General features: G+C 38.0%; 1 protein-coding gene across 2 annotated transcripts; it reads right to left on the minus strand.

The window, feature by feature from the left end:
* LOC103723745 (vacuolar protein sorting-associated protein 41 homolog) lies at positions 1-26,768 on the minus strand. 2 transcript variants are annotated; one of them, XM_039115404.3, is made up of 19 exons: positions 26,211-26,768; positions 23,168-23,437; positions 22,882-23,061; positions 21,791-22,051; positions 12,250-12,382; positions 12,051-12,141; positions 9,517-9,619; positions 8,482-8,585; positions 8,314-8,407; positions 8,047-8,202; positions 7,894-7,956; positions 7,507-7,572; positions 4,434-4,634; positions 1,645-1,722; positions 1,443-1,562; positions 1,238-1,318; positions 1,050-1,135; positions 574-655; positions 1-480 (listed from the first exon to the last, which is right to left on the minus strand). In XM_039115404.3, exons 1-19 carry the CDS (start codon positions 26,565-26,567, stop codon positions 118-120), a joined length of 2,889 nt encoding a protein of 962 aa, XP_038971332.3. In that variant the 5' UTR covers positions 26,568-26,768; the 3' UTR covers positions 1-117. The 2 variants fall into 2 exon arrangements, with proteins under 2 accessions (XP_038971332.3, XP_088562000.2); XM_088705874.2 differs by lacking the exon at positions 1,645-1,722 and having other exon boundaries at positions 26,211-26,752.
* Positions 26,769-27,331: the final 563 nt, after the last annotated feature.

Here is a 27,331-nt window from a genome sequence, read left to right on the forward strand (position 1 = left end):
TTGGCAAAACTAATGCATTGAGAAATTTTTATATATTAATATTGATATACAAGATGCCAAATGGGCGCAAAAAAAAAAAATCTCACTGAAAAACACATCCACATCACAATCAAATGTTTACCCACCAGCAGTAGTGCATAAAACGCAACGCATTCGGGATCCACCATCATCATCATTATTAGATACATTGCCCACAGAATCTGAGCCATCCTGGAGACAGGGGACATGATATGCATGGCAACAAAAGAACACGACGACATTGACATTTTGTATGGACAAAGGATCAAAGCACAAGCAACACCTCCCATTGCCCCTTGTTATGGATTGAATTACCATCATTCTTGCATTTGCTACTCTCTCAATTGTTGGAGCAGAAGCCTCATTTTCCCTCTTCCCACGTGTTTCTTCTTCCATACTGCCCAAGTAGATGGCCCGTCGAGCCTCTTTGTAATACTTGATCAAAAGGTTGACACAGTCAGCCTGTAGAAATTTCTTAGATAATCAGAGACATGAGAAAGTGAAAGAGAGAAGAACATGTTCAAGCCGAGCAAGAAAACAGAAAATAAAGTTGACCTTGAGGATATCGTTACATCCATGTCTAAGAGAGGTTTCTGTTCGATAATCAGTGATGATTTTGACAAGGCGATCTCTTAACCTGTAAGGATCCAGTAGAACGAAAATTATGCCTTTTTGAAAGGAAAGCTAACAAAAAATATGAGGTACTAAAAAAAACTTTCAAACAGGTAGATCCATTGTTCATCCGGGTGGTATGGGAGCAGCATAGAGAGAGAGAGAGAGACAAACACACACACACACACATACACAGAGAGAGAGAGAGATAGAGAGATAGATAGAGAGAGAGAGAGAGAGAGAGAGAGAGAGAGCTTAACCTCCCACGCAGGCAACACTTAGCAAAAATGGACAAGGAAATTTTAGAAGGGCATCAAATTCATCACACACAAGTTCAGAAGGAAAATATCAAGAAAAAAGATATCATGACAAGTTAAAACAGTTGAATATAATACACAATAATATAATTTGATGCTCACCGCGGTATCTTTAATCCATTGGGCACCATACTGACAATATACAGAGGATCAAGATTACCAACAGTGTGCTCCAACAACATCCCAACCTGAGAGTTATTGAAAACAGATTATCCACATGCACCATGCAGGTTGAGACCAGACGATAATGTAACTCTAGTGTTTAAATTAGTTTTGTTCTTTCGGTGTACCATTTCAGGCTTATGGAGACATTGCTTGATTAGCTCCTCCCATAGATCATCATCACGCTGCGTACTTATGAAATCCACAGCCTGCAAGAGTAACAATGCTTGTCATTTATCTTCAGCTAATTCGGTATTGGGAGATGCTGTTGTGAAAGAAAAGGGCTCTGCCAGAAAGGGAAAATGTCTTTGGAAAATGGCTGGATGTGCATACCTCCTCTATATCTTCCAACTTATTTATGTAAACTGCGAGCGCTTGTTTGGCATTTCCCATCCTTGCAAGGATAAATGCCTGCTCTCTTACAAGATCTTTTCTAACACAAATTTCATAAGCCTGACAAGTAGCAATAAGTAATTTTATGGTTTTCCTAAAACAAATAAATTACAATTGTGCAAAGAACTAGTTGATTCTGAACCTTCTCAAGCTTATAATGATGACTGCTATGAAGAAATGGGAGTAGCATTCGTGGCTCGTATTCAGTGTAAAGCTCTACCTACAGACAAGGGAGTGAAATAATATCCGCACATTGTATCAAAAGAAAAGAACAAGATGAACACATCAAGATTTACTACATAAAAACAAATGGGTGCATAAATCGCTAGTGAATGTGATTCTACATCAGAACAATTTTTCTCATTCTACAGCATGAAGAACCAATTTATTAGGAGACACAGAATCAAGAACTGTAAGGTCGAACTCAAACGAAGAGAACCCTGACTTGGAAACTATTCTCTGGACTTTGATTAATTACCCATTAAACCATTACCACCTCAGCAAAATTAGTGGAAACAAAAGGAGTCTATAAAGTATTCAAAAGGGAATTGCTCAAGTCAAAGATAGAAAGCCCAGACTCTTCATACATAACAAAAATCATGAAATTTTGGTTGCATCTGCCATCCTTGCATATTTTACAACAAGAGACAAGCTGGTTGTTTTCATTTTGTTTCCAGTTTTCCATTTACAGGATACATGTTAGGTAGTTGAACCGTTTTCAGTTTCTGAAGCAAATAGTAGAGTACCGTTGATGCTGGTAGAAATGGTGGCATTGGCAGCATTATGGTGACAATGGTGGTAGCAGTAACTGCAGGGTGGTTGGTGATGGTAGATCATGGGTCTAGAGGTAGTGGTCAGTAGCAATGGTGGTATTGGCACTGGCAGGTTGATGGTGGTTTCCAGCGATGACAAATGGCTGGTAGCAATGAACAGGGTGGTGGTGATCATCGTTGCCGTAGCAGTGGTGGTAGTGGTGAAGTTGTGGCAGCAGTTTTAATTTTGTAAACAAAAAAAAATGAAAGAAAACATTTTCTGGAATATCTCGAAAATTCCAAAAATGTCCTTTAGAATAGGAAATAAAAACTGATATATCAAACATGCTTGAGCCTAGAGTTACTCATTTCCTCTTACTGAAAAAGCAAAGAGCAATTGCATTTCCAAGCGCACTCTTAGTTTTTCTGATTCCCTGTAAAATAATATTATAAGTGACTTCTGGAAAACTTAATCGACACAGTTCATGTGGGAAACAAATACATATTTACATTAATTGTTCCATAAATCACCAAATCTTACACTCACTTGCCAACTTCTCTCATGGTTTATGCACCTAAAAGATGGATCAAAGAGAAATAATTTACTTGGCAGGTAACAAATGCTGCATTCAAAATTTTGGCCAGAAAAAAATGTATTCATGTTGCTCTAAAATAAACAATCATATAACTTTCCATGTCTTCTTTCAAGAAACAATCATCAAAAATTTTTCCACCATGTCAAGCCTCAATAAGTTGTAGATATCCTAACAAGCACTTCTCCTTGACCAAAAAATCCCTCAACCATGGCCCTTTTGAGGGCAGTTGCTTAACAAGAAAAACTCGAGTCATAACAAATTCTATCACTAATATCACTCAAAACCTAGGAGTGGTAATTTGCTAGACTTTACAGCATCCCCTTGTCTGCTTTTATTGAAACCAAAACAGAAGAATCCCATATTTATTGAGCATTATAAGTTGTGGATATTAATAACAAAGGGTTATTTACCAAATAAATTCTCCCAGAAATATAACCTTGACACTTTAATGGCCTTGTCAAACAAGCCATTTAGAATTTGGATGTTTCTCTAAAAACTATCAGACCCCCTATAATACCCAAAACAAGTTAGCAGCCAATTTTCAGGTTGGCCAGCTACCTGCTTCAGTTATAGAAAATATATTCTCAAATGCCACATAGACCCCTGATCATTTAGAATATCAAGATGGACCTCGAATTTAGCACAGGACTAAAGAACAATGAAACATGCTTTGAAGGAAGCATGTAGTATGACACATAATAGTATGTGACTAATTAGTAGAATTTTCATTCTAGCAGAAGTTGAGAGATGAACTCTTTTTGAAACTGACTTATTTGAACCTTTCTGCCTCATATTATAAATATATTACTATGCATTTTTCTATAAAGAAAATAAATGAGAAAACAGCACTAGACTTACGTGCTTCTCCAATGTAAGCAATAGTAGTTTTTGTTGATCTTAGAGATCATCAAGCATGTTCTCCCTCTATTACCAAAATACAGGTAGACGAAGGACACCTTTAAAAAGGCCATTAGTTATCAAAAATGAGCATAAGCCACATCTTAACTCATATATTTGGAAATCAGCTTAGACATTTAATTGTAAACTACAAAGGACTCCAATAAAATCAATTACACTCCTTTCCATATTTGACTTTGCAACTTTCACTGAGCATACAGCGCTTCATCCAGTGATCCAGACACTTATTTGCCATCAAATTGCCATCTTGTATTTTCTTGAACACCAGAGTAACCGTTGCACTAACGAAACAATTCTTAAATACACTAAAGACATGTTAAAAATCTCATTGACCTGTCGAGACCAATGTTCCTCATAATTCTTTAAATACACTCAGTACCTCGCTCTCTCATAGTTCTTTAAATACACACTGTACGTCTCTTCACTAGATCACAATATACCTGAAAAATCCTTTTATGAAGTTTAAACTATAAAGGATGTCCTAAATTTCTTTTTTATTTCCCAACTCAGATAGAAAAAGATTGGATGTGCAAGATAATTATACCAGAAGGAAATTGGCGGACTGTTTTCCTTTTGAATTTTTACAAATCAGTAAAAAAGATAAAATGTGCAGCGTGGTCGCTGCTAGTTATGCAACAAAAATAATTAAGAAAAAGAAGAAATACCTGCAAATCATGGAATTCCTTCCCTCCTTCTGAGTCGATGTCAAACAGTGAATGCAGGTATAAATGCAGGAAAAATCTATTATCACACTTTTTACTGGCATGCAGCAGTTGTCCAACAACTTCAGAAGGGGTTATTATATCACGATGTTGAATCAATAGAGACACAGCTCTTTTACTGTCCAGCATCATCAGCTGGACAACCTGTAGAATGGATAAGAACAGTTAATAACTAGCAAGCATACAAGTACCAAACAAAGAACAAGAACTTTCAAGGAACAAATATCGAGCAGAACAATTTTAATTATCACACAAATGGCTATGTCATAAGGTGAATTTCCATTTTATTTCACCAATCAGTAAAAATGCCAACAACCTAAGGGTTTAACAACATCCACTATCCCTGCATGATAATGTAACAACTGAAAGGATATTGAAACTTGGAAAAAGAGTATTATAAGGATTCATGTCTCCCAAATACCTGGATTCTGCTTAAGCTTTTTTTATTAGAAAAAGTAGTACATTAACTTGACCACCCAAAATGAACAAAGCCCTAAAATTTATCATGTTATCTTGTTTTGACAGTGTCTGCAAGTCGTAATCTAACAAAAGTCCAGAATTTCTCATAGATATTTTACATAAAAATGATTATCTACAGCAGATGGCATGACATGATACCGGTGTTAGAGCTAGAACTCAAAAAACTTTTTGACGTCTTTCCTTCAGTAAACAACCATCTCAAGTATTCAGAAAATGATGAGCTCAAAACAACTGAAAACATAACAACCAAGGAATATTCCAACTATTTGAGGTTAGCCTTATGAATCCTTTTCTGCCAACTATTACAATTATTGCTCACTTCTGGTGTCACAGCAAGCTTTTCCAGTTTTTTATCACTGCGTTACCTTAGGCCTTGGCCATCTAGCCCTTCATACAAATCTAATAACTCAGTTATAATGGGGACTGGTCCCACGGTCATACCATTTTAGCACTTTTAATCAATTTGTCCTTAATTGGTGAAGCTCGAACACCAATTCCAACGCAGCCATTTCCCACCATATACTTCAAAATTTACAGCATATCCATCTAAACAATATAATGTTCATCCCTCAATCTTTCCTTACATGGAACCCTCCTATTACTCCACATTCTTAAATGTGTAGCATTGTGGACATTAATGTGATTGTATAAATTCCCTTAAGTTACTATTTGCCCTTTCTGTCCCATCTGGTGTGCCAAGAAACTCGTTGGCTGACAAAAAGGGTAACAAATCGAATGACACTAGGTAGATAGGTGCATGGGCGTGCCATCAACGTTAGAAAAGCTAGAAAGAGGATAATCGAAGAGAGGATACAAGAGCAGCATGGGTCCAGGTGCCTTGACATAGACTTTCACCAATCACCACCATGACACCATTGTTTGAGGAAGACGGATTGGGATACATTGTAGCCCTGGGCTACAGTGAGAGAAATCAAAATTAACGCTACTCCTGAGATAGAATCTTGTTAGAAAGTAAAGTGCATGATAAAGAAAAGCTAAGATAATATAGAATTCATTGATATGTTGGATGTCAAAAGATCTTTTACAAAGTACAATTCCACTTATTTATACTAAGAGATAGTAAGCGCGTACTCTGATGGTTGTTACCCATGTCTGGCCTCCATGCTTGGTAGTTCTGATAATTGACGCTAGCTGTCCTCTCACTATTCCATGTCCATCGGAACATCCTAATCTCGTGCCGTCTTTCAGACCAATCAACATACTTTATCGACCCTGACTTGTTGTTAACATCTACACAACATATCTTGTCATGGCTTGTGTTAGCCATCTCTTTTTAGTCGGCATATAGCACGGTCTTTTATACTTGAAGGTATCTTTAAAACCGATTCGATCAGCTCTCCTTATGCAATACTCACTCACCTTGGTCTATTCCTTTTATCGGCCATCTAGGTGACACTTTAAGCCTTAGCTCAAAATCTAAGAGCCCCATCAGGTTCCACTTTAGAGCTGCCACATGTACTGTGATCCTCAAGAGTTAGGATGTGATGCAAACAATTACCACCTCATTCATCAATCATATAAAATCTAAGAGCACTTCTGTACATTTGAACAAATCTCCTCCTATATAAGATGTCATAATCTATCTCTCTTCTTTTGTGACATAATCCAAGATATAAATCCAATCACACTATGCCTCTTGGTCATCAAATTTGACTAGAGCCTTAACTCCATTTCCATTTTCAATTTTGACTTTAGTGATTTTGGGAACTTACCCTCCAAGATTCCAAGTACATCTTCTTCCTGAAGGGCCAAACTCCTCTCGCCCTCCCCCCCAAATAACATAATTCAACCAGTTTAAACATTGAAGAAAAAATAATTTTACTTCATCTTAAAATCTAACATGACTTGTATATACAATTCTTCAAACCTAGACAGAAAAGCAAGGCCAATTTTTCATTAGCAAGCAGTAAGGTTTGGAGTAATTAATGTTCCCCATTGTAACACTAGATCTATTTCCTTTTACAAAGTATTTCAGACAAACCAATCATTATGCTCCACTACACTTACCAATTAATACTATCTGACCTTCTAAGCTCTCTTCTCACTATAGAAAGCCTACTTTGTGAACCCATTAGTTCAACTCCTAAGGCCTAAATTTGATTATTACCTTACTCTAGTTGACACTAGAAATATTTGAAAACTATGTCCTAGTAAATGCATGCACAAAATGCATATCTTACTGATGCACTGTAGAAAATGCATATGGGTAATGTTTCAGCCCCATGCAAGAAGAAATAGAATAAAAGGGCTAGTTTTGAGACCAGAGCAGAAAGAACAAAACTAAGTCCCAACCATTTGATACCAAATGCAACATTTAGAGAGCTTTTTCGTTCCTTTAATGATTACAAAGTATCAACTCTGATTAAAACTATGTATTTGCATAAGCAAACTTGGCCTCAGAGCATAGGCTATAACACAAAAGAACATATAAATGAAATGTTACTCCAAGATATCCAGTACGGAACTGATTTCATTATGGAATCTTTCATTGGATCTAGCAGGACAAAAGGCATACCTTATCATGAATGGCATCGTGCAAGCTATGTTTCTCAACAAAGTCAAATATCTCAGGCTTCATCAGCTGGAAAAAATTGGAAAGCTATAAACAGTTATGTCAAGCTAGATAACACATGATCATGAAAGAACGCAGCATGAACTTTCAGATTCTTCCTCTATTGCACACCCTTAAAAGTGCAATTATCATATCCATGGACTGAATTACCATACTGTACAGGTAAGGTACCAGTACCAGCATGCTCTCAGCAGCCTACCATGCCGATACATGGTACTATATCTCATATTTGTTGTACCACCATACAATACTGGTAACGTACTGGTATAGAGACTTTATATATTGGTTATATCAATTTCAATACACAAAAGTATAGAATGAAACACTTACATCAGCATATAATGAAAAAGCCTTCTCATACTGAGTATCAATTATGTATAGTTCACCTAATGCCTGTTACAAGAATAAAGGCAGAGTCACTTAGAAGTAGCCAATATAAGAACGAGATATCTACTTTAATTTAAAAATAATAAAGAAAATAACCTCTTTTAGTGAATCAGTCATGGAGGAGGTATTAAGCTGAGGTTCAATAGCTGAGATAACAGTTGATGCTGAATATAATGTAGTTGGCCATGATTTAACAGTTGACAAGAGAAGCCGGTGAAACGATGGACTAGTAGCCAAAGCAACAAGGGCAACCTGCATGACACATGTAATGTAATTAAGATCAGATTTACCTAAATTGATAGTGCATAGCAATTATGGAATCATGAAATTAAGTCCCATATCCATGCGACCTGATCTACAGACCTCATAAAGTGTATCACGCAGCCATGGATTTTCTGTAGGCATGTAAGGAACCAAAACAGGCAGCTGGCGGAGATGAGCAAAGTGGAAAACCCATCTATCAAAAAAAAAGATCTGATTACGATACAGAATTTTAAATGTATAGCATTCAAATGTAGGACTTTTTCAAACCTCTCCCAGGCTGAAGCAGATCCACGTAGTAACTTAGGACACAATGAAGCAGCTTCTGCATATTTTCTTTCAACAATTAAATGATCAAGGTATCTAGATCCCACCTGACATGTAAAGCATTATCAATAAACCTGTCACTAAATGGAGAGTGCACATGGGGTCTAATATATGAACAATGGAACTATGTTACATAAGACGGCAAGAAAGTATAAAACTTCACACTTGAACATTTGAAAGATGCCTCGAGGTGATAAAAGAGGGGGAACTACTAAATAAAGAGGGACTTGAATGAAAATTGGATGTGAAAAAATCAAGTATACACATAGCTTCTCAAAGGAGGCATTCAAAGTCAAAGGAAAAGGTTTCATAAAAAAGGATGACTGCCACAGAAAAATATCATGTTACTACAACTTGCAAGAGAACAATTTAGTTTTAGCACTTTCTTCTGAAGAACAAGTATTATGAGATGTTTACATTTTGCAATGTGATACATAGTGATTTATAGTTGAAGGTAAATATGTGCATGACATGTATGCCAACCATTGACATATACATTGATTAAAAAGGTTCTTTCAAAAATCTAGCTATTGAGTCATATCCATTACATTAGTCTAGTTGTAGGTTTAGGCATTAAAAGGAATGATAATTCACAGTCCTTTATTTATATACATGCTTGGCTACAATTTCCAAAGATATTGATGCCATATAACAACTAATAACTTCTCTTTCATAGCAGCAAAATAGATTTGAAAAGCTAAAATAATTCGTACAACGGAATAACATTAAGTGCCTACAATTCATGCTACAATCAAATTCAAAACCGATTCACATAAAAGGTGATAAAATTTACCTAAACATAATGTGAATGCAGTTCCTTCAAATAGAAAGGAGGTATTTTCAAGCATTGGATAAATTCATTCCGGTCTTTTAGCATACGAATACATAGAAATGTCATATGATTTTGTTTGCATTTAGCTAGTCGCAACAGAATCAGAGGAAATATAAAATGATAACAAAATTGTTAATGGAGTGTACCTCATCAAGAAGCTCAGTCCGTCCTTGTCCTGCTTCAACTGCAGCTAATGCTTTTTCATGCCAACCATGTTGAAGAAGCCAAGATATATGATCTTCAGCATCTCTAATAATAATTGCACAAAATCTTTATTAACACCAAGTTTGCAGCCATGATATGCTGTACCGGTCGGTACTGGGCGTACCGTACCAATATCGGTGGGTACCGGTACCCATATGCTAGTGTCGGTACGCCTGACATATCACATACCGTACCGTACTGACACTCGGTACGCCTATGCTAGTATAGCACCGGTACGGCGAACCTTGTTTGCAGCTTTATAAATTCATAAACAAAGCATGAACTTGTCATGATAGACAATAATTTTAAAGCAGGATAACCGGTAAAAATTATGAACACCCTAAACTCGAATATTTTGAAGTTAAAAATATGTAGCTAGAAATAACAGGTTTCTCGGTTATAATAGATAAAAACTCTCAATTGGATGACCCTGATACAATAGTTAAACTACATAACAGCTAGCAATTGAGTTTGCCATCCCTCTATTTTTCTTTTTACTTTCAGAAAATAATTCTAGATTGTGATGTAGTTTCAAGGTAAATTAAGATTTGTATGGTAACTAGATTTTTAACAATGAGGCTACTACAGAGAATCTGCGAAGAGTGATTATTGTCACTGCATTGTCAAGACAACTACTCGTAGATGCCCTTATCACTAGATAAACAAGAAGATTCATATATATTAGGGCATAGGAGGTCAACATGCAAGCCCCTCATACACTTCTACACCCTCTAGAAAATGTAAAATGCCCCTACCTAGCTGTCCATAAGCTCAAACATGTTGTCATAACCGGTTTTAGTATTTCTGTCCCATCAACATGAGATTTATGAAAAGAAATCTTGACTCCACTCTTTTTGCATGATACTCCTCCAACAGCAACACAATCCTACTAAATGGCGAAACATCACATCAAACAAGTCGTATGTTTCTGAAAGTAGTTTGGGAGGAGATCGTGTTTGATGATGGGCAAGTAGAGTCATGCATACATGAGATATGATGTGGGCTGGCTTCCTATATTTTCTTGAATAACAGAAATTGTGTTCAATGAATCACGACTCTTCGTATGACCACAAGTGGCTGCAACTATATGAAGATACCTCATAATTTGTTTATCAAAAGAGTGGATCCATGCCCCAACCAAGAAACCCATCCACAAGAAACTTCCCATGAATTTTTCCTGCTTCTCTTTGCTAGCAAAGTAACCTTTATGGGACAAGGATAATTGGACTCTTGGCATATAAAGAAAACAAATTGAAAACATAATCAAGGACAGCAATCCTACCCGCTCCCCCACCTCCTCCTACACTTTTGCCGTTGTCTGACAACAACATAACCTAATAAATGGTGCTTCCAACATGTTAGGTCGTAGGTTGTCTCATCTATTTGACCAGCTTCTGCATGTGATACACATAGTAAGAAAGACCTTTAGTGCTCCTTTCTCTATGTGATACATATTCCCCAAACATATGGACCATAATTTTATCTTCTCTTCTGCCTCTTTGCTGGAGCTCTTTGAGTGATGTTAACAGAAATCGACAATTCCACCAAATGGTGTTCTGCTATTAGCTTCTTCATTTTCCCTCCCTTACCCTTCCTCCTATAAAAAAGTAAAAAAATAAGATATTGAGAAGAATTTCATCTTCAATGTCAAGTATATTCTGATAACTCATACTACAACAAGCAGTCATCTTTATATTTTCTCTGACGTGGACTTCACCTTAACGCATTATGATAAAATACTTCAACATCAATTGCTACATCAGCTGACACTTCATAATTCACTGAACTGCTTAAATGAATCCAATCTGCCAGAAACCTGCATTCCTTTTCACAAGATATTGATACAAACTGATAGGCCAACTTCCGTTTTAACAATCATAAGATCAAGGGAGTTTTGAAGTTTTTGATGTACATGTTATTTGCAATTTTTATTTACATGGGCTATATAGTCGAGTTTTATATATGTATGTCGCATTGGGATCTCAGCCTATTGGCCTGCTATTCCCCAACTGCTGAATCATTGCAGAACTGCAAATGAAGCAACATTCTTCCAAAGTTTCACTTTTGAATTCCATTTTTAGTTACAATTTTCTCATTCTGTACTTCATGACAGCCTATCTCAGCACCCATTTCATCAAAAAAGTAAAATCATATTCGATGATAATATATTATCCATTATCATTTAGATGAAAGAGGTAGAAAATATTATTCAACAAAGCTAGTAATTTAATCTAATCATAGGTATGATATATGTAAGGACATGCATATATCATGTGTAGTGATACATTTTAGTGTCAAATCTGTTTTCCAACTATATAATCTAGTAAAGATTTGGATTTTTTCCCTAAAGAAAGAAACAAAGAGTTCAAGGCACTAAACTCTCAAATTCAGGAACATTTTATACAGCATAAAAGCCAAATGTCCCTGAAGTATAGGTAGTGTGTGTGTGTGTGTGTCTTACTAAATAATCACAAACCTAGGCTTTGCAACCACAACATCCTTGGGAGATACAATGTAATACAAAGGCTCATCGCCAGCAGCCCACTGGCCACCTGCATAGCTGCTTCCTACATTCAAATGCACAAGTAAATTTAAGTTAGTGCTGCTGGCAAGAACAATTAACTTTTGATGATTGAAGGCCTCATCTGTACTGAGCAATATGAGATGTTGAAAACCTGTAAAAGGGGCATGTGCAAGGGCATAATCCTTCGCCTTGTAATGCTCATAGCCATGCACAGGTAAAGCATCTGTTGTAAGTTCATCATTTTTCCATGTGACAATATGTACTTCTGGTCTCTGTCCAGTTCCCTGCATTAAAATTTTGTGCATGTTAAGGATGACAAATCTAATTGTTCTCTGCATGAGTCTTTTATAATGACTAAATACGTCTTCAATAGAAGCATAAAAAGTTAAATAAAATAAACCTTTTAGGAAGGGGTTCCTACCTCTCCAAATTCAATTTCTGAACAGTAGAGCAATAAGGAAATTTATAACTGATATGAATAAGATTTGCATGCATATATGGAAAAAGGTCTGAGGTAAGCAATGTATATATCTATGAAAGGATCTAGAGTCTATTGCTAGTGTATTTACTTGTTCTAAATTTTTATTGTGGCATCATCATAGAAATGGTCATGGGAGGTCAGATTAATTTTTTTTCATAGTTCTCTTGTAAATAATGGCTAATATTTATTTTTTTCCCTCAGTAATTGGTATCTTGACTAGAATTGTGGGAGTTAGGTTCACAAGCACATATTGGAGCTGTATAAAAGATGAGGTAGCAAGCATCTACAACATTGTCCATACAAAATAATATATTATGAAAAATATGCAATGTACTGGGTGGTTATCTGAAACATACACATTGTCCATTGCCGCATGTGACTGAGATTGTAGCAAATAACATGAGAGGCAGAATTAGATTGTTACTACCACCCTAAAGAATGTTGACATCATATAGGACAAAGATGATGCAAGTGTTCAGTCAATTCAAAGTGTGACTAAGCAGGGCCTCATGAAATTTGGCATAGGGATTGAGGATATGTAAGAGACCAATGGAGAATGCAGGGCTCCCTAAAGAGCCCCACTATTTCTGGTCACCAGTCACAATAATGCCACTGATGACAATGGTGATCAATAGTGATAAGTTTCAGAGGCTGATGACAAATTCATGCCAACGGCAAGGACGTGGCAATGTCGTACATGGTAAAATTTCTTTGGAAAGGTATCCAACTACCCGAAAGGATCCTTTGGATGTTCTGAATGACATGTTCACAGATGATAAGGAAATTAATACTATCCATCACAGAGCAGGATGCCCTGTTCTAGTGATGACTAAGGTTATAATGATGATGGGACTATTAGAGATAGTGGTGGTATTATACAGTCTCAACAAGGCCTGAAAATGTCCCCAAGGAGGTTAGTTTTGGCCCTTGTATCTATCAAGGTATTCATGGTTCTTGGACCAGTTCCAGCAGTTCCAAACCTTTTTACCAAAAGCTAGAGATACATTATCAGAGATTTGGAAAAGGTAAAACAGAAAGTCCTATAACGATTTAGGAGATCCATTTGATCCAAATATGAAGACTGTTCATTGATATGGTTAGGTCCATTTGACATTTAATATTTTAAATACATTTTTTAGTTCGCATATATCCATGATTTGCCGTATCGGTCGGTACGGGCCGGTACCGGCCGGTACATACCGGTACCAGACCCTACCGGTACGGTACAACTACATATTTCGGTACCGAACCGTACCGGCCCGTACCGAACCGGTACCGTACCGGCTCCAAATTTTTTTGGTTTTTAGCCCCATTAGTACAGTGCTGGTTCGGCTCCGTTTGGTTCGGTACCGTACCGGTACCGATGCCTACCGGTACGTCGGTACAGTCGGTACTGATAAGTGCTGAATAATTTATAATTTAGTTATCTTTTCATAGCACTTATCAATGTTCTTAAACAGATAAATACTTATTTTACCATGAAATTGAATAATCATTGAAATAAATTTAATACATGTTAAGAAATAAATAATTCCTTCCTTAAGCTAAGTGCAAGTAATTCTAGAAACTCAATAACATTGGGTTTGAGCTCAATGCCCAACTGCCATGCATGCACCCAAGCACTGTCCACCGTCCGTGGCTCTCCAAGTGATCCAACGGTTTAGAAATTTCCATCTCCGCATCACGATTCCTCCCAACCGTCCGCGATGAAGTATCCAATCGTTCCAGGATCCGTGCCATTCTTCAGCTCGAGCTCAAGTCAATCACATGATGGAGCTCAACCCAATAGACCAAGCCAAAACAGGGGAAATCAGCCCAACGCAAAGTGTGCAAGCTCAACCATCTCGCAGCTTGTTGAGTTGGTTTCCGCATCAGCCTTCCATCCCAGCGTCGAAGCAGGGGAAGCATCCAACCCTCCGTGATCCACGCGGTGCACCAGCGACCAGCTCCTTCCCAGCCGCATCCAACGAGTGCCCACCGCGTCCAGCTCCTCTGCCATCAGCCCGTCCCAGCCGGCTCCAATCACAGCGCTGAAACAGGGAGACTCTTTGATGCCGATGATTCGAATCCTCCCCCACCAAAGCAACCCGATCCTCCATCCTCGCTTCAAAACAACGGGACCTCGTATCAGCCGCGTGCCAGATCCACCTACGCGGCATCGTCTTCATCTCCGGCCCTTCTTCCGCCCGTGACGCAGCCCATTCCACCTCCCAGCAGCCGAGATCCCGCGACCCGATCAGCTCCTTCCAGCCAGCCGAGCGTCTTCCGCATCCAAGAGTCCGGATTCCTAGCTCCAAGCCGTGATCCGCTCCTTCCAGCTCGTGACCCCGCCTCCGCTGCTCTTCTCCCTTCCGCATTCACTAGCATCTGCAATCAAGCCCGAGATCCAGCCATTGACGCCCTTCATCATCTTCGTCCGCGATCTTCCCCCCAGCATCACGCCCCGTAATCATCAGCCCATGATCCATTCCCCTTTACCGAATGAGCACCCCGGACGATCCTCTTCACGGATCCATCGCTGGCTGATCCATAAAAGGAGGAAGAGGAGAGGAGGAAGGCAGCTCTCGGGGAGGGGGGCTCGGTTGAACAAAAAACAGGGGAGGCCCTGTTTCAATGAAGGGCCGAACCAGAGGAAAAAAAAAAAAAAAAGGAGAAGGAAAAGAAATAGAAAAAAAAGGAGAAGGAAAAAGAAATAGAAAAATAAAAAGAGAAAGGATATTTTGGAAAATTATGAGGAAGGTGGCGTAGACCCTCTCAGCGAGCCGATCAAAGTCGCCGAGCATCATGAGCAGCCAAACCTCGGTTTAGGGGTTGACGAAGCCATAGAGGAGTATCCGTTTTGTTCTTATTGATTTGAGTTTGTATCGTAAGATTGTTGCATGATGAAGAATTTATTAATTGATCTTATGATTTATTCAATTTATGTGAATTGTTTATCTTGCAGAAAATACTTTACATAGATTGATCTATTTCATCGAATCCAACACCTGAGGTTTGGAGGAGATATTCATGTGACATCAATTTTATTTTTTTTTAATGATTTAATGATCAGATGCATCATGCTAGGTTAGACAGGCCATGCTTATCGTTAGAATAGATGGTTTGTGCTAGACTTAGATGATTCATGCTGCGAATTAATCATAATTTTTAATGATTGCTTTGGCTTGTAGTCGGAAGCAATCAAGCCTTACATACAACTCAATCATTGAAAGCGTCACGGATATAAATCTATCGGTGGAATCTAGCCCTAAACACCTCTCTCCATAGATAATTCATACTACTACACCCATATTAATTCTTAGTTTTTATCTTTTACTCTAGCTTATCCCCTTTGAAGTAATTATTTAATTAGAAAAAATAACTTGTCTCCAATCCCTGTGGACCGACACCCGTAATCACTATCCTACAGGATACGTGCTATTGCGTGGTTTATTTTTGAAATTGAAATAACCGATCAATTTTTGGCGCCGTTGCCGGGGATTGCTAGCATAGTTATTTTTCCTATCATTAAAAAAAATTAATTAATTAAAAAAAAATTTCAAAAAATATATATATATATCTAAAATAAAATAAAAAATTATTTTCTATTATTGTTACTTTTCTTATCTCCTTTTTCTCTTCTACTAATTTTTTTAATTTTTCTTTTGGTCTTATTTGATCAGGAATCGAAGGAAAAATCTGGGATGATCAAAAGGAGAATAGCTGGAAAAGGAATGCTGTAGAGGTTTGCCTAAAAAAAAATTTAAATTGCTGGGAAAATTCCCTTTGGTAACCTCTAAACCTTTCTTATTTAAATTAATTATTAGCTTGAAATTTTGTGGTGATTGTTTGATTTTAATTTCAGCAAAAGTGTGAATGCATGCTTGATACACATACACAAATTAATCCGCACATAGTAAGGGCAATCACCCCAATAAGATAAGAGCCGGATTTCATCACCGGACTCTTGCCCAACTTAGGTGAACTCAATCTCACATAGTGTCACTTTAATTAAAATCAATTAGACGTTGGCTCCTAGGGACATTCGAGCTCAATAGGACGAAGATCACTGAAAGTTGCACCAATTTCGCTCTGTGGCTTAGTTGATGTCTAGGCAAGCTTTGTCCCTATAAGGGAGACAGTTCATCTGTTCGAGGCAAGTGGGTTTTAAGTGGGACCTTTGCGAATGCATCGTGACCCCTCCACTTACCTGGGAGCTTACTTGGTCAACTCGGTTCATTAGACCGGATTGGAGGCTTAGGTGCCCTCTTCAAACCAGTTAGGAGCTATCTAGTGATTTTAGGACAAATACAAGGATTGATGTGTTCATCTTTTATTGCATGCTTGACTGATCAAGTACTAGTGTATGCAAGGAAGTCGTTCTAGACCTATTACCTTTTGACCCTGAAATAGAACGGACCCTTAGGAATATTCGAGCTGAGATCAGAACATTAGAATCATCCCCACCTCCTGAGATGGCTGAAGAACAACCCAAACTCCTGAAGGAGTACTTTACTCCCACCATTTACAGTTCCCCATCTTGCATTCAGCAGCTGGTCCTAACCGAAAACTCCAACTAAGTGAACTTGAAGAGTTGCGCAATGAGGCCTATGAAAGTGCTAAAATTTATAAAGCAAGGACTAAGGCTTTTCATGATAAAACCATTAACCGTAAGTCCTTTGAACCTGGTCAAAAGGTTTGGCTATTCAATTCCAAGTTGCGACTCTTCCCGGGTAAACTTCGCTCTAGGTGGGATGGACCATTCATAGTGAAAAAAGGTTTCTCCTTATGGTGCAGTAGAGATCCAACACCTCAATGGTGGACATGTTTTAAAAGTCAATGGCCAAAGGTTAAAACCTTATATGGACTGTGTTGCCGACGGGCAATTGATCGAATCCCTTAATTTGACGAACCCTGTTTACCAAAATAATTAAGGATGCACTGTGTCTGGCTGAAGACAATAAACTTAGCGCTTGTTGGGAGGCAACCCAATTCTCTTAGATTTCTTTAACATTGAGGACAATGTTAGGTTTAGGTTTGGGGGTATTCATCTTGATTTTCATCCAAAAAAAAAGAAAAAAGAAAAAATGTGAGTTCATTTTCATTTTTTATAACATAATAATAAATAATAATTATAATAAAAAAAAAGTTTTTATTTTTAAAAAAACCTAATTTCTATACATTTATGCGAGAATGATAAATACACAAGGTATATAAAATCTAAAAAGCCCAATGACTAGTCGGAAGTAATACAAATTTAAGTTCTTTTTATTAAGTCTCTCTTAGGGAGTTGTAAGCTTATTAATACTTTGAAATTCCACTACATACTGGCCGACCCTTCTAAGGTCTAGGCTCGACATTATGTTGATAGTATAGTAGCAACCTTGGACCTTGATGAATCATACTTATCTAATCCAAAAAAAAAAAAAAAAATCATCAATAAAAATGGATTTAGTCAGGAACATCGAAAAGGGCTACCTATTGTCAAAGGTCAAGTGGGCTTGTGATGAGGACTTCGAGCATAAGTCCGTAGGGGAGTCTTGATGCCCGACACCTTATGCCAACTGGTGTGAGAGTTGTCGACTGATTGCTCGTTACACGGAGAAATCACCACAAGAGTAAAAGTGCACAATTTATATATCTTTCTTGAAAAAAATTCTTATCTTCAATGAAAAAAAAAAATTAAGAAAAAAAAATGCTGTATTGACCTTGAAAAAGACAATAGTGTGAAAGCCGTCGTTGTAAAAATTCGAGTAAACTGGAATATTACAGATAAAGCCCGTGAGGTACTAAAGTAAACATCCACAACTCTCGGAATCCTGCAGATAAGATGATTTTGAATCAGTGAGTAGGTCTTTTCGACCAATCCTTAGAAACTACTAGTATTAACAATATTTTGGAGATCCGAACCCTTAGCTTGTGTACGGTCCAGATTTCACTGAGCACTCCAGTATAAATAAGTCTTACAACTCCCTAACGGAGACTTAATGACCTCAACTTGAATTGCATTTTGACCTAGAATTTGGGCTGACTTAGTAAATAAAACCGTGTGTTTTGAAATTCTTATTATTTATGTATCTTAAATTAGATTTTAATAATAAAAAAAGAAAGTTTTTGAAATTCTTTACTAGTATGCATTTGGAATTTGATTTTCACTTCATAGATCAATCGATCTAAAAAAAAAAAGAAAAAAAAGAAAAAGAAATTAATAATAACAATAATAATAAATGATTTATTGAAGTTTGTGGGTATCTTCACTGAAAACCCTCACGAGACTATAACTCGTCCACTAGGGTAACCTAGGGGTTTAAAGCCTTGTTACATATGGTAAATGTAACCGCGATGCCTGCGAAAGTGAGTTAGAATTCTTCTTTTCTAGTTTTATTTTGCTCGAGGACTAGCAAAACATAGGTTTGGGGGTGTGATAAGTGCTGAATAATTTATAATTTAGTTATCTTTTCATAGCACTTATCAATGTTCTTAAACAGATAAATACTTATTTTACCATGAAATTGAATAATCATTGAAATAAATTTAATACATGTTAAGAAATAAATAATTCCTTCCTTAAGCTAAGTGCAAGTAATTCTAGAAACTCAATAACATTGGGTTTGAGCTCAATGCCCAACTGCCATGCATGCACCCAAGCATTGTCCACCGTCCGTGGCTCTCCAAGTGATCCAACGGTTTAGAAATTTCCATCTCCGCATCACGATTCCTCCCAACCGTCCGCGATGAAGTATCCAATCGTTCCAGGATCCGTGCCATTCTTTAGCTCGAGCTCAAGTCAATCACATGATGGAGCTCAACCCAATAGACCAAGCCAAAACAGGGGAAATCAGCCCAACGCAAAGTGTGCAAGCTCAGCCATCTCGCAGCTTGTTGAGTTGGTTTCCGCATCAGCCTTCCATCCCAGCATCGAAGCAGGGGAAGCATCCAACCCTCCGTGATCCACGCGGTGCACCAGCGACCAGCTCCTTCCCAGCCGCATCCAACGAGTGCCCACCGCGTCCAGCTCCTCTGCCATCAGCCCGTCCCAGCCGGCTCCAATCACAGCGCTGAAACAGGGAGACTCTTTGATGCCGATGATTCGAATCCTCCCCCACCAAAGCAACCCGATCCTCCATCCTCGCTTCAAAACAACGGGACCTCGTATCAGCCGCGTGCCAGATCCACCTACGCGGCATCGTCTTCATCTCCGGCCCTTCTTCCGCCCGTGACGCAGCCCATTCCACCTCCCAGCAGCCGAGATCCCGCGACCCGATCAGCTCCTTCCAGCCAGCCGAGCGTCTTCCGCATCCAAGAGTCCGGATTTCCAGCTCCAAGCCGTGATCCGCTCCTTCCAGCTCGTGACCCCGCCTCCGCTGCTCTTCTCCCTTCCGCATTCACTAGCATCTGCAATCAAGCCCGAGATCCAGCCATTGACGCCCTTCATCATCTTCGTCCGCGATCTTCCCCCCAGCATCACGCCCCGTAATCATCAGCCCATGATCCATTCCCCTTTACCGAATGAGCACCCCGGACGATCCTCTTCACGGATCCATCGCTGGCTGATCCATAAAAGGAGGAAGAGGAGAGGAGGAAGGCAGCTCTCGGGGAGGGGGGCTCGGTTGAACAAAAAACAGGGGAGGCCCTGTTTCAATGAAGGGCCGAACCAGAGAAAAAAAAAAAAAAAGGAGAAGGAAAAGAAATAGAAAAAAAAAGGAGAAGGAAAAAGAAATAGAAAAATAAAAAGAGAAAGGATATTTTGGAAAATTATGAGGAAGGTGGCGTAGACCCTCTCAGCGAGCCGATCAAAGTCGCCGAGCATCATGAGCAGCCAAACCTCGGTTTAGGGGTTGACGAAGCCATAGAGGAGTATCCGTTTTGTTCTTATTGATTTGAGTTTGTATCGTAAGATTGTTGCATGATGAAGAATTTATTAATTGATCTTATGATTTATTCAATTTATGTGAATTGTTTATCTTGCAGAAAATACTTTACATAGATTGATCTATTTCATCGAATCCAACACCTGAGGTTTGGAGGAGATATTCATGTGACATCAATTTTATTTTTTTTTAATGATTTAATGATCAGATGCATCATGCTAGGTTAGACAGGCCATGCTTATCGTTAGAATAGATGGTTTGTGCTAGACTTAGATGATTCATGCTGCGAATTAATCATAATTTTTAATGATTGCTTTGGCTTGTAGTCGGAAGCAATCAAGCCTTACATACAACTCAATCATTGAAAGCGTCACGGATATAAATCTATCGGTGGAATCTAGCCCTAAACACCTCTCTCCATAGATAATTCATACTACTACACCCATATTAATTCTTAGTTTTTATCTTTTACTCTAGCTTATCCCCTTTGAAGTAATTATTTAATTAGGAAAAATAACTTGTCTCCAATCCCTGTGGACCGACACCCGTAATCACTATCCTACAGGATACGTGCTATTGCGTGGTTTATTTTTGAAATTGAAATAACCGATCAGGTACCGCGTACCTTGCATATATCTAATACTTCTTCTAGCTATATTTTGTCAAAGCAATATACATAAAGAGCATACCATGCAACCTACTGAACTAATCACATCTCCTTTCATCATTCAAGTTCAATGCTTGCAGTTCACCTAGGACATTTCAAAGCTTGGATTTGAGAAGATTTCAGAAAGTACAAGAACTGTCCAGATCAAGATCAGAATGTATTTGTTTGCTACAGTTCTCAGTTTATAGCTGTTGTGCCATTTTAGTTGACAATACGGTACTCATACTCCATAGAGATCATATATGCAATTTATCATGATAAGAATGAAATCAGCTACAATTTGCAATGATGAGTCCACCAGAATCAATTGTTCTCGAATATACGAGGCTGCTGTTAGTATCTAGCTGTAATTTTGATGCAACTAGCATAACGCAAATAACAAGATTGGACCTCAGCAGGGATGCACTTTACCCAAATGAAAAAGATGCTCTCAAAACAGAGAAAGCAAGAGATCAAACATGAGGGCATAACAGAATGATAAGAATATAATAAATGTAACTCATGCCATGAAAACACTTACAATATCACATCATACATGAATCTCAATGTGCCGTCAATATAACATCATAAAGCCACAATCCGTGAAAAATAGTGCAGTATCTAGTTTAAAAACATTGAGGAAATTATAATAGTATTGTTGATAGACTTGTACTCTAGGTCTCAGGATCATTCTTTCAAGTTTGAAGGAACTCACCTGGCGTGACGAAATGGTGCTACTAAATTCTTTCTCTCCATTCTCCTCCTCATGAATGTATGCTAGAATGACTAAAGCATCACCATAGGGTGCAATACCAGATAGATAGTAGCTAGTCTGAAATGATGCCACAATATCCACATACTTTGTGGTTGATATGGTCATATTCTTTTGTATTCCATTGGCTCCACGAGGCGGATTGGTTCTAATAGCTGCAATCTTTACGCATGTTCCCCAGCCAATTACCAAGAGAGTGTCATCCTAAATAAGTTAAAGCAGTTGTCACCACAAAATACAGCAATTCTACAGATATAATTGATAGAATAGATAATAGAAAGGAGGAAAAAAACTGTTGCAAACCTTCTCAGAAATAAGCTATTCCTAACATAAGTAATTGCTCTTACAAGCAAAGAACATAGACATCATGCAATAACATAGCAGACAAGGATTAAGAGAAGAATAGCATGTATTCTTATTGCTGCAAGCAACCATAATTTATTAAACACCCAAAAAACCCACAATTGCTGAAGTAAAGTCCTCTTTTGGAATTTGCAGTGTGAGTTCATTAATTAGAACTCCAAAAGTAATAGAAATCGGACTTTACCGAATATATTGTTTCTCAAACTTTTCTGCATGGTACTCTAACTCCCAGATACTTTAGGGGTCCTACAAGAAATACAGAACTAATTTATACCAACCTTCACATATTAGCTGAGTATTTAACATAAAGTTAGCTCTGACCCAAATTATCAATAATCAACAATTCATACCCGATGGACTATATTTCCAAAACATGATATCTAGTATGGGTTTTATTACAGGAGGAACTTATGATTACTCAAAATTCCATGTTGATTTTACCCTGTCACCTTTCAATATATATATATATATATATATATCAGAACTGGTGACCAGAATTTTGCTCAGCAAATATATTATCTTGAAACTTGTAGCACCTCAATATGTTTAAAAGGGTAAAATGTTGAGCCTAATAAAACGGACAGCATCCCTCACTTTTTCATATGAAGTACTTGAATCAGACTACATCTAATGCAGAACTGAGTTGGTTCATATGACAACTTCCAACTGACCTGCCAAACTAAGTGAGGAAGTAAAAGCTCAGGTCGTGGGCTTCCTCGTGGCCTCTCAATAAATGCGATGCGTTGATTATTTGCCATGTCATAAACCTTCACCCCTGCATCATTAGCCCAAGCAATAAGACTTGTCCTCCACTTCACAGCATGTATTGGACCTTCACCGTCATGTAGAACCTAAGAAAGGAAAAAGTAAATTGCACAATAAACAAAACAGTATTGGACATTAAATTCCTAAAATTACCATATTTCTTGTATAGGAACTTTAGAAAACCAGACAAACCTGTTTGCTGAAGCCTAGCCAGTTCTTTGTATTTAAAAAAAGTTGGCCAGCTAAACCACCAGCAACAAATCTTCTAGATGATTTTCTTGAATAATCAGGGTCTAGAGCTATGGTTTTCATTGGACGATAATACTCAAATTTTAATCTTTCATCCGTAAAGAGACCATATATGACCACGGTACCATCATCTGAGCAGCTGCCAATATATTCGCCTTCCACATCAAAGCAAAGGTCATTGACAGTAGCTGCATGAGCAGCAAATTCTTTAACCTGAACAGAGAAACCAAGTAGTGGATTCAAATAAATAGCACATTACCTATTAAATGTTACAAGAAATGATAGGAAGTGCTCTAGAAGGAAGTAAGGCTACGAACAATCTGAAACCATATGCTGTGCGCTTTATTTTCAAAACTTTTCCAAAACATTTAACTCCAATTGATGTTGCTTCCATTTGTCAGGAACAAACCATTTTTATGTTTGTCGCACACCTAAATCAGTTCCAAAGCTGGAGAAAAAATCCATTACAGTATGTTTCATCTTAACACATTCACTAACTCAACCTTTTACAAATTTCTAGAGGATCTTAAAAGCTCATCATGCAACATTATTTTGATGGATTTAGCAAAAGCCCAAAAAAAAACCAATTGTTGCAGCTCCACAAAGGACAAATAAATGCTAAAAAAAAGAACAAAAATAAGGATAAAAAATGAACTTGATTATTGCTCTTGAGGCTTCAAAAGCTTATGAATTTCTCTTCCTAAAGACTAAGGGCCTCTTTGGACATCCAAAAGAACCTATCGGTCAACAATATCTTCCTCGAATGTCTCTTTGAAAATATGGCGAAAGGGGAACTCTTATTCCTATTTGCGAGCATAGTTAATCCCTTCTAAAAGACAACATATGTAATCCTAAAAAGCATGAATTAGTTCTGTTCTCAGTTGCCTCTATCTCTCTAAACCCCTTTATTTTCACTCCTCTTTCACCATATATTCAAAGCAAAATCTTTCCGTGGAGATCTCATCAAACCAATAGGATCTTCCACCATCCAAACAAGCCCTAATGCTGCAGTAACAAGCCTACCTGTATTAACAAGCCTAGGATAGGATTAGGCAGCCTAAGTTTTTGAGTCCCAAGAGGAGTCTCCTTAACTCACAAAAGGAGTAGTTGCTTTTAGCTAGCAACGTCTATAGCTGAGTTTGCTCAGAGCACATAAAATTTCGAACATGCACAACCACGTAACCCAGCCCAAAACAATACGAAGCTAGGCCCAGAGGGTCATCTTGTTCATATCCCTATTTTTAGGTTACAATTTGTTAGGTAGATTGGTGGTGTTTGTGAAAGCAAGAGCAAAGGCAAGTAATAGAGCAAATAACAAACATTGATCTAAGTGCAAGGATGTCATCATGTCAAGCTCTTGAACCAAAATGGGGGAGGGGGTGGTAAAGGAAGCACCTAACAAGCCTTTCTATAAAACAACGACTACCATATTTATTTTTTTAACTGAGACAAGTCTTGATAAAAGTAGTGGTATAAGGGGGAAACCTTCATTCAAAAAGCAGTATAAAAGTCGAAACAAGGTTCTGAAACTGGTGAGCTAGCTACCAAAAGACTCATCAAAGTCCAATGGAATCTCACATAGGAAGACACCTATGCCAATACAGAATGCAATTCTTATTAGTATTCCCTAAAACCAACCTATGGCTAAAACTAGAATTCTATAATCCAACCCAATAGCATCATAAAGCAATCGTTAAACACTTTCTATGATCAATGTTCTTTACCGCATCTCTAAATAACCAATCCTAACCCTGTGGCTAGAAAGCCAAACAAATAAAGTACATCTACTTTCACTGGAACACTTATTCATAACTACAATATAAAGACAAAAGAAGATACATAAGAACCCCAATAAGAAAATTAAAAAAAAAAAATCCTGGAACAAAATTGGGAAAGAAGATATTTGCAGCAAGAGACATGTAGACTGGAGGCAAAAATGGGCTTTTACTATGAAGGTCTTTTTAATAGATCTTTAAGAGCTAGTGGCATTACATATAAGCATATTTTCTACAGGAAGGTTGCAACCAACTCAACTTTGCAATTCATGTGTTTGTGTAACTAGTTTGTTTCTATGTTTAATAAGCCATCTATACTAGGGAACATCTAAAGCTTAGTGGACAAGTCTAAAATGCACAATGAGCCCTCCATCGTGGTGCCGCGATGTGTTCTAGATGTAAAATAATTATAGGCGAATCACCTTCAATGAAGATGCAAATCACCCCCACATCCTGTACCTTAATAATGCTTTGTTGGTTTGTAAAAAGCTTCATGATAACTTTGATGATACTTGTGCAATGTTCAACCTGATCCTGCTACCCTTGGTGGCCTCCATCTGATCCAAAAATCATCCCAACGCATAGAAAAAAACTGTTGCAGATACCTATTTTGTAGCCATGAAGAAAACATTCACAATTGGATATTCATCCGTATTCATCTTACTCTTACAAAAGAATTGTCAGCAGCAGAACTTTAGAAGACGTAACACCTAAGTACTAAATTGAGGTCTGGATAGGCAGCCAACAAGTTGCAAAACCTAATGTTCAAGGAAACCTCCAGCTTCATTAAAGATTTGAATTCATGCATTAATCCGCAAAGATTTCAACCATCTAAACAAATTCTGTTAGCATCAATAAATAGACGAGCATGTCCTTCTAGAAAAGAAAAGAAAAAGGTTTTTTTTTGCCACTAAAAAATCCTCACCGCGACTCGAACAGCTTCATGATCGAGCGCTTCATAAAATTCTACGTTTCTTGAAAAAAGATCTCGTGGTTATGAAACAAGATTCTAAGCGGATCCAGATGATCAGAATTCGAATTTTGATCACTAACAAACTTCTTTAGCTAATTTCTCAGGCTTGGGTTTGTAACCAAGAATTCTTCCAATTCTTCCAATCAAAATCATCAACAACACCCCAAGAAAAGGGGAATTTTAAAAGGAGAGAGAGAGAGAGAGAGAGAGAGAGAGAGAGAGAGAGAGAGAGAGAGACCTGATTGCCCTGGAAATCAAGGATGTGGACGGTGCCATCATGGGTTCCAAGCGCGATCATCCGCTCCGCGATGGCGATGGAGGACGCTGCATCGGTCGAGAGGAGAGACGGCACGCTGCCTCCTAATCTCTGGTACTTGAGCCTCGGCTCCTCCTCCTCCTCCTCCTCTTCTTCTTCCCCGTCCTCCTCTTCTTCCTCCTCCTCCTCGTCTTCCTCTCTCTCGTCGTCGCCATCGACGCCGTTCTCCAAGGGCTGGTCGGAGGCCATGATCGCCGGCGAGATCTGGCGGGCGCCGATTCGAATGGCGGCCCAGTCCTCCTTTCCCCCTCTTTTGGATTTTAGCTCTTCAATTCTCATAAAGGGGCGAACACGGCTCGTTCGTCGTTTCAAACGTACGCTGATTCTTTTCGCACGGGCAGTCGCCGAGCTGATGGACTCTGCCTCTTTAAATAACACGACAAGTAGAGGGGATCGAAGCCAGAAAAGCCCTTCTCGCCCCGTCTCTGTTCTCTCTGGATGTCCGTTTCCTTCAGTTAAGATGATGATTCGGATTCTGGTGCTCTCGCGGAATTTTCTTACTAAGCCGGTGGAAAGGCAGAGTTTCTGATCAGACTCAACTAGGCCCACTGGATTTTATTTTAAAATTATATTTAAAACAAAAGGAAAAACTCGCTAGCTCGGGTGAGGTCCTATCGACCAAGGGACCAGATTTATTTTAAAATATATAAAAATATATATTTAAAAATATATTTAAAAAATATATAAGTATTAACAATTTGTCTAATTAAATATTATATTTATAGGTCATATGGATTTATATCTTACACTACTTTTTACGTACAGCACAAATATAAATGATGATGAATCATCTTTTTTATAATAAAATACAAAAAATTATATATGATCTAGAAAATATATAGAACTAACTAATATCCTTTAATTTTGTTAAATAATAATATTTTGAAAAAAATCTAAAAAGAACAAAATGAAGTACATTTCTTTGTTTATTTTCTATCAGAGCATTCAAAATTGTTTGAATTAACTTCACATATCGTGTATAAGCATAACGTATCATCAATATATACCAGCTACAAAGCATGCCTCTGAGTAGGCCTGTTAAC

This window comes from Phoenix dactylifera, chromosome 10, assembly GCF_051530095.1.
Source record: "Phoenix dactylifera cultivar Ajwa chromosome 10, Ajwa_hap1_PhDact_Kaust_v1.1, whole genome shotgun sequence".
In the NCBI taxonomy this organism is placed as follows: domain Eukaryota; kingdom Viridiplantae; phylum Streptophyta; class Magnoliopsida; order Arecales; family Arecaceae; genus Phoenix; species Phoenix dactylifera.

Bases quoted from the DNA above. Each gene is read 5' to 3' on its own strand.
- LOC103723745 (XM_039115404.3), bottom strand. From the start codon at position 26,567: ATGAGAATTGAAGAGCTAAAATCCAAAAGAGGGGGAAAGGAGGACTGG. The intron at 12,142-12,249 runs GTTTTCAACATC...ATTTGAATGTAG, and splicing joins TGCACATGCCCCTTTTACAG to GAAGCAGCTATGCAGGTGGC. The intron at 4,635-7,506 runs GTATGCCTTTTG...TCCATTCTACAG, and splicing joins ACGATGCCATTCATGATAAG to GTTGTCCAGCTGATGATGCT.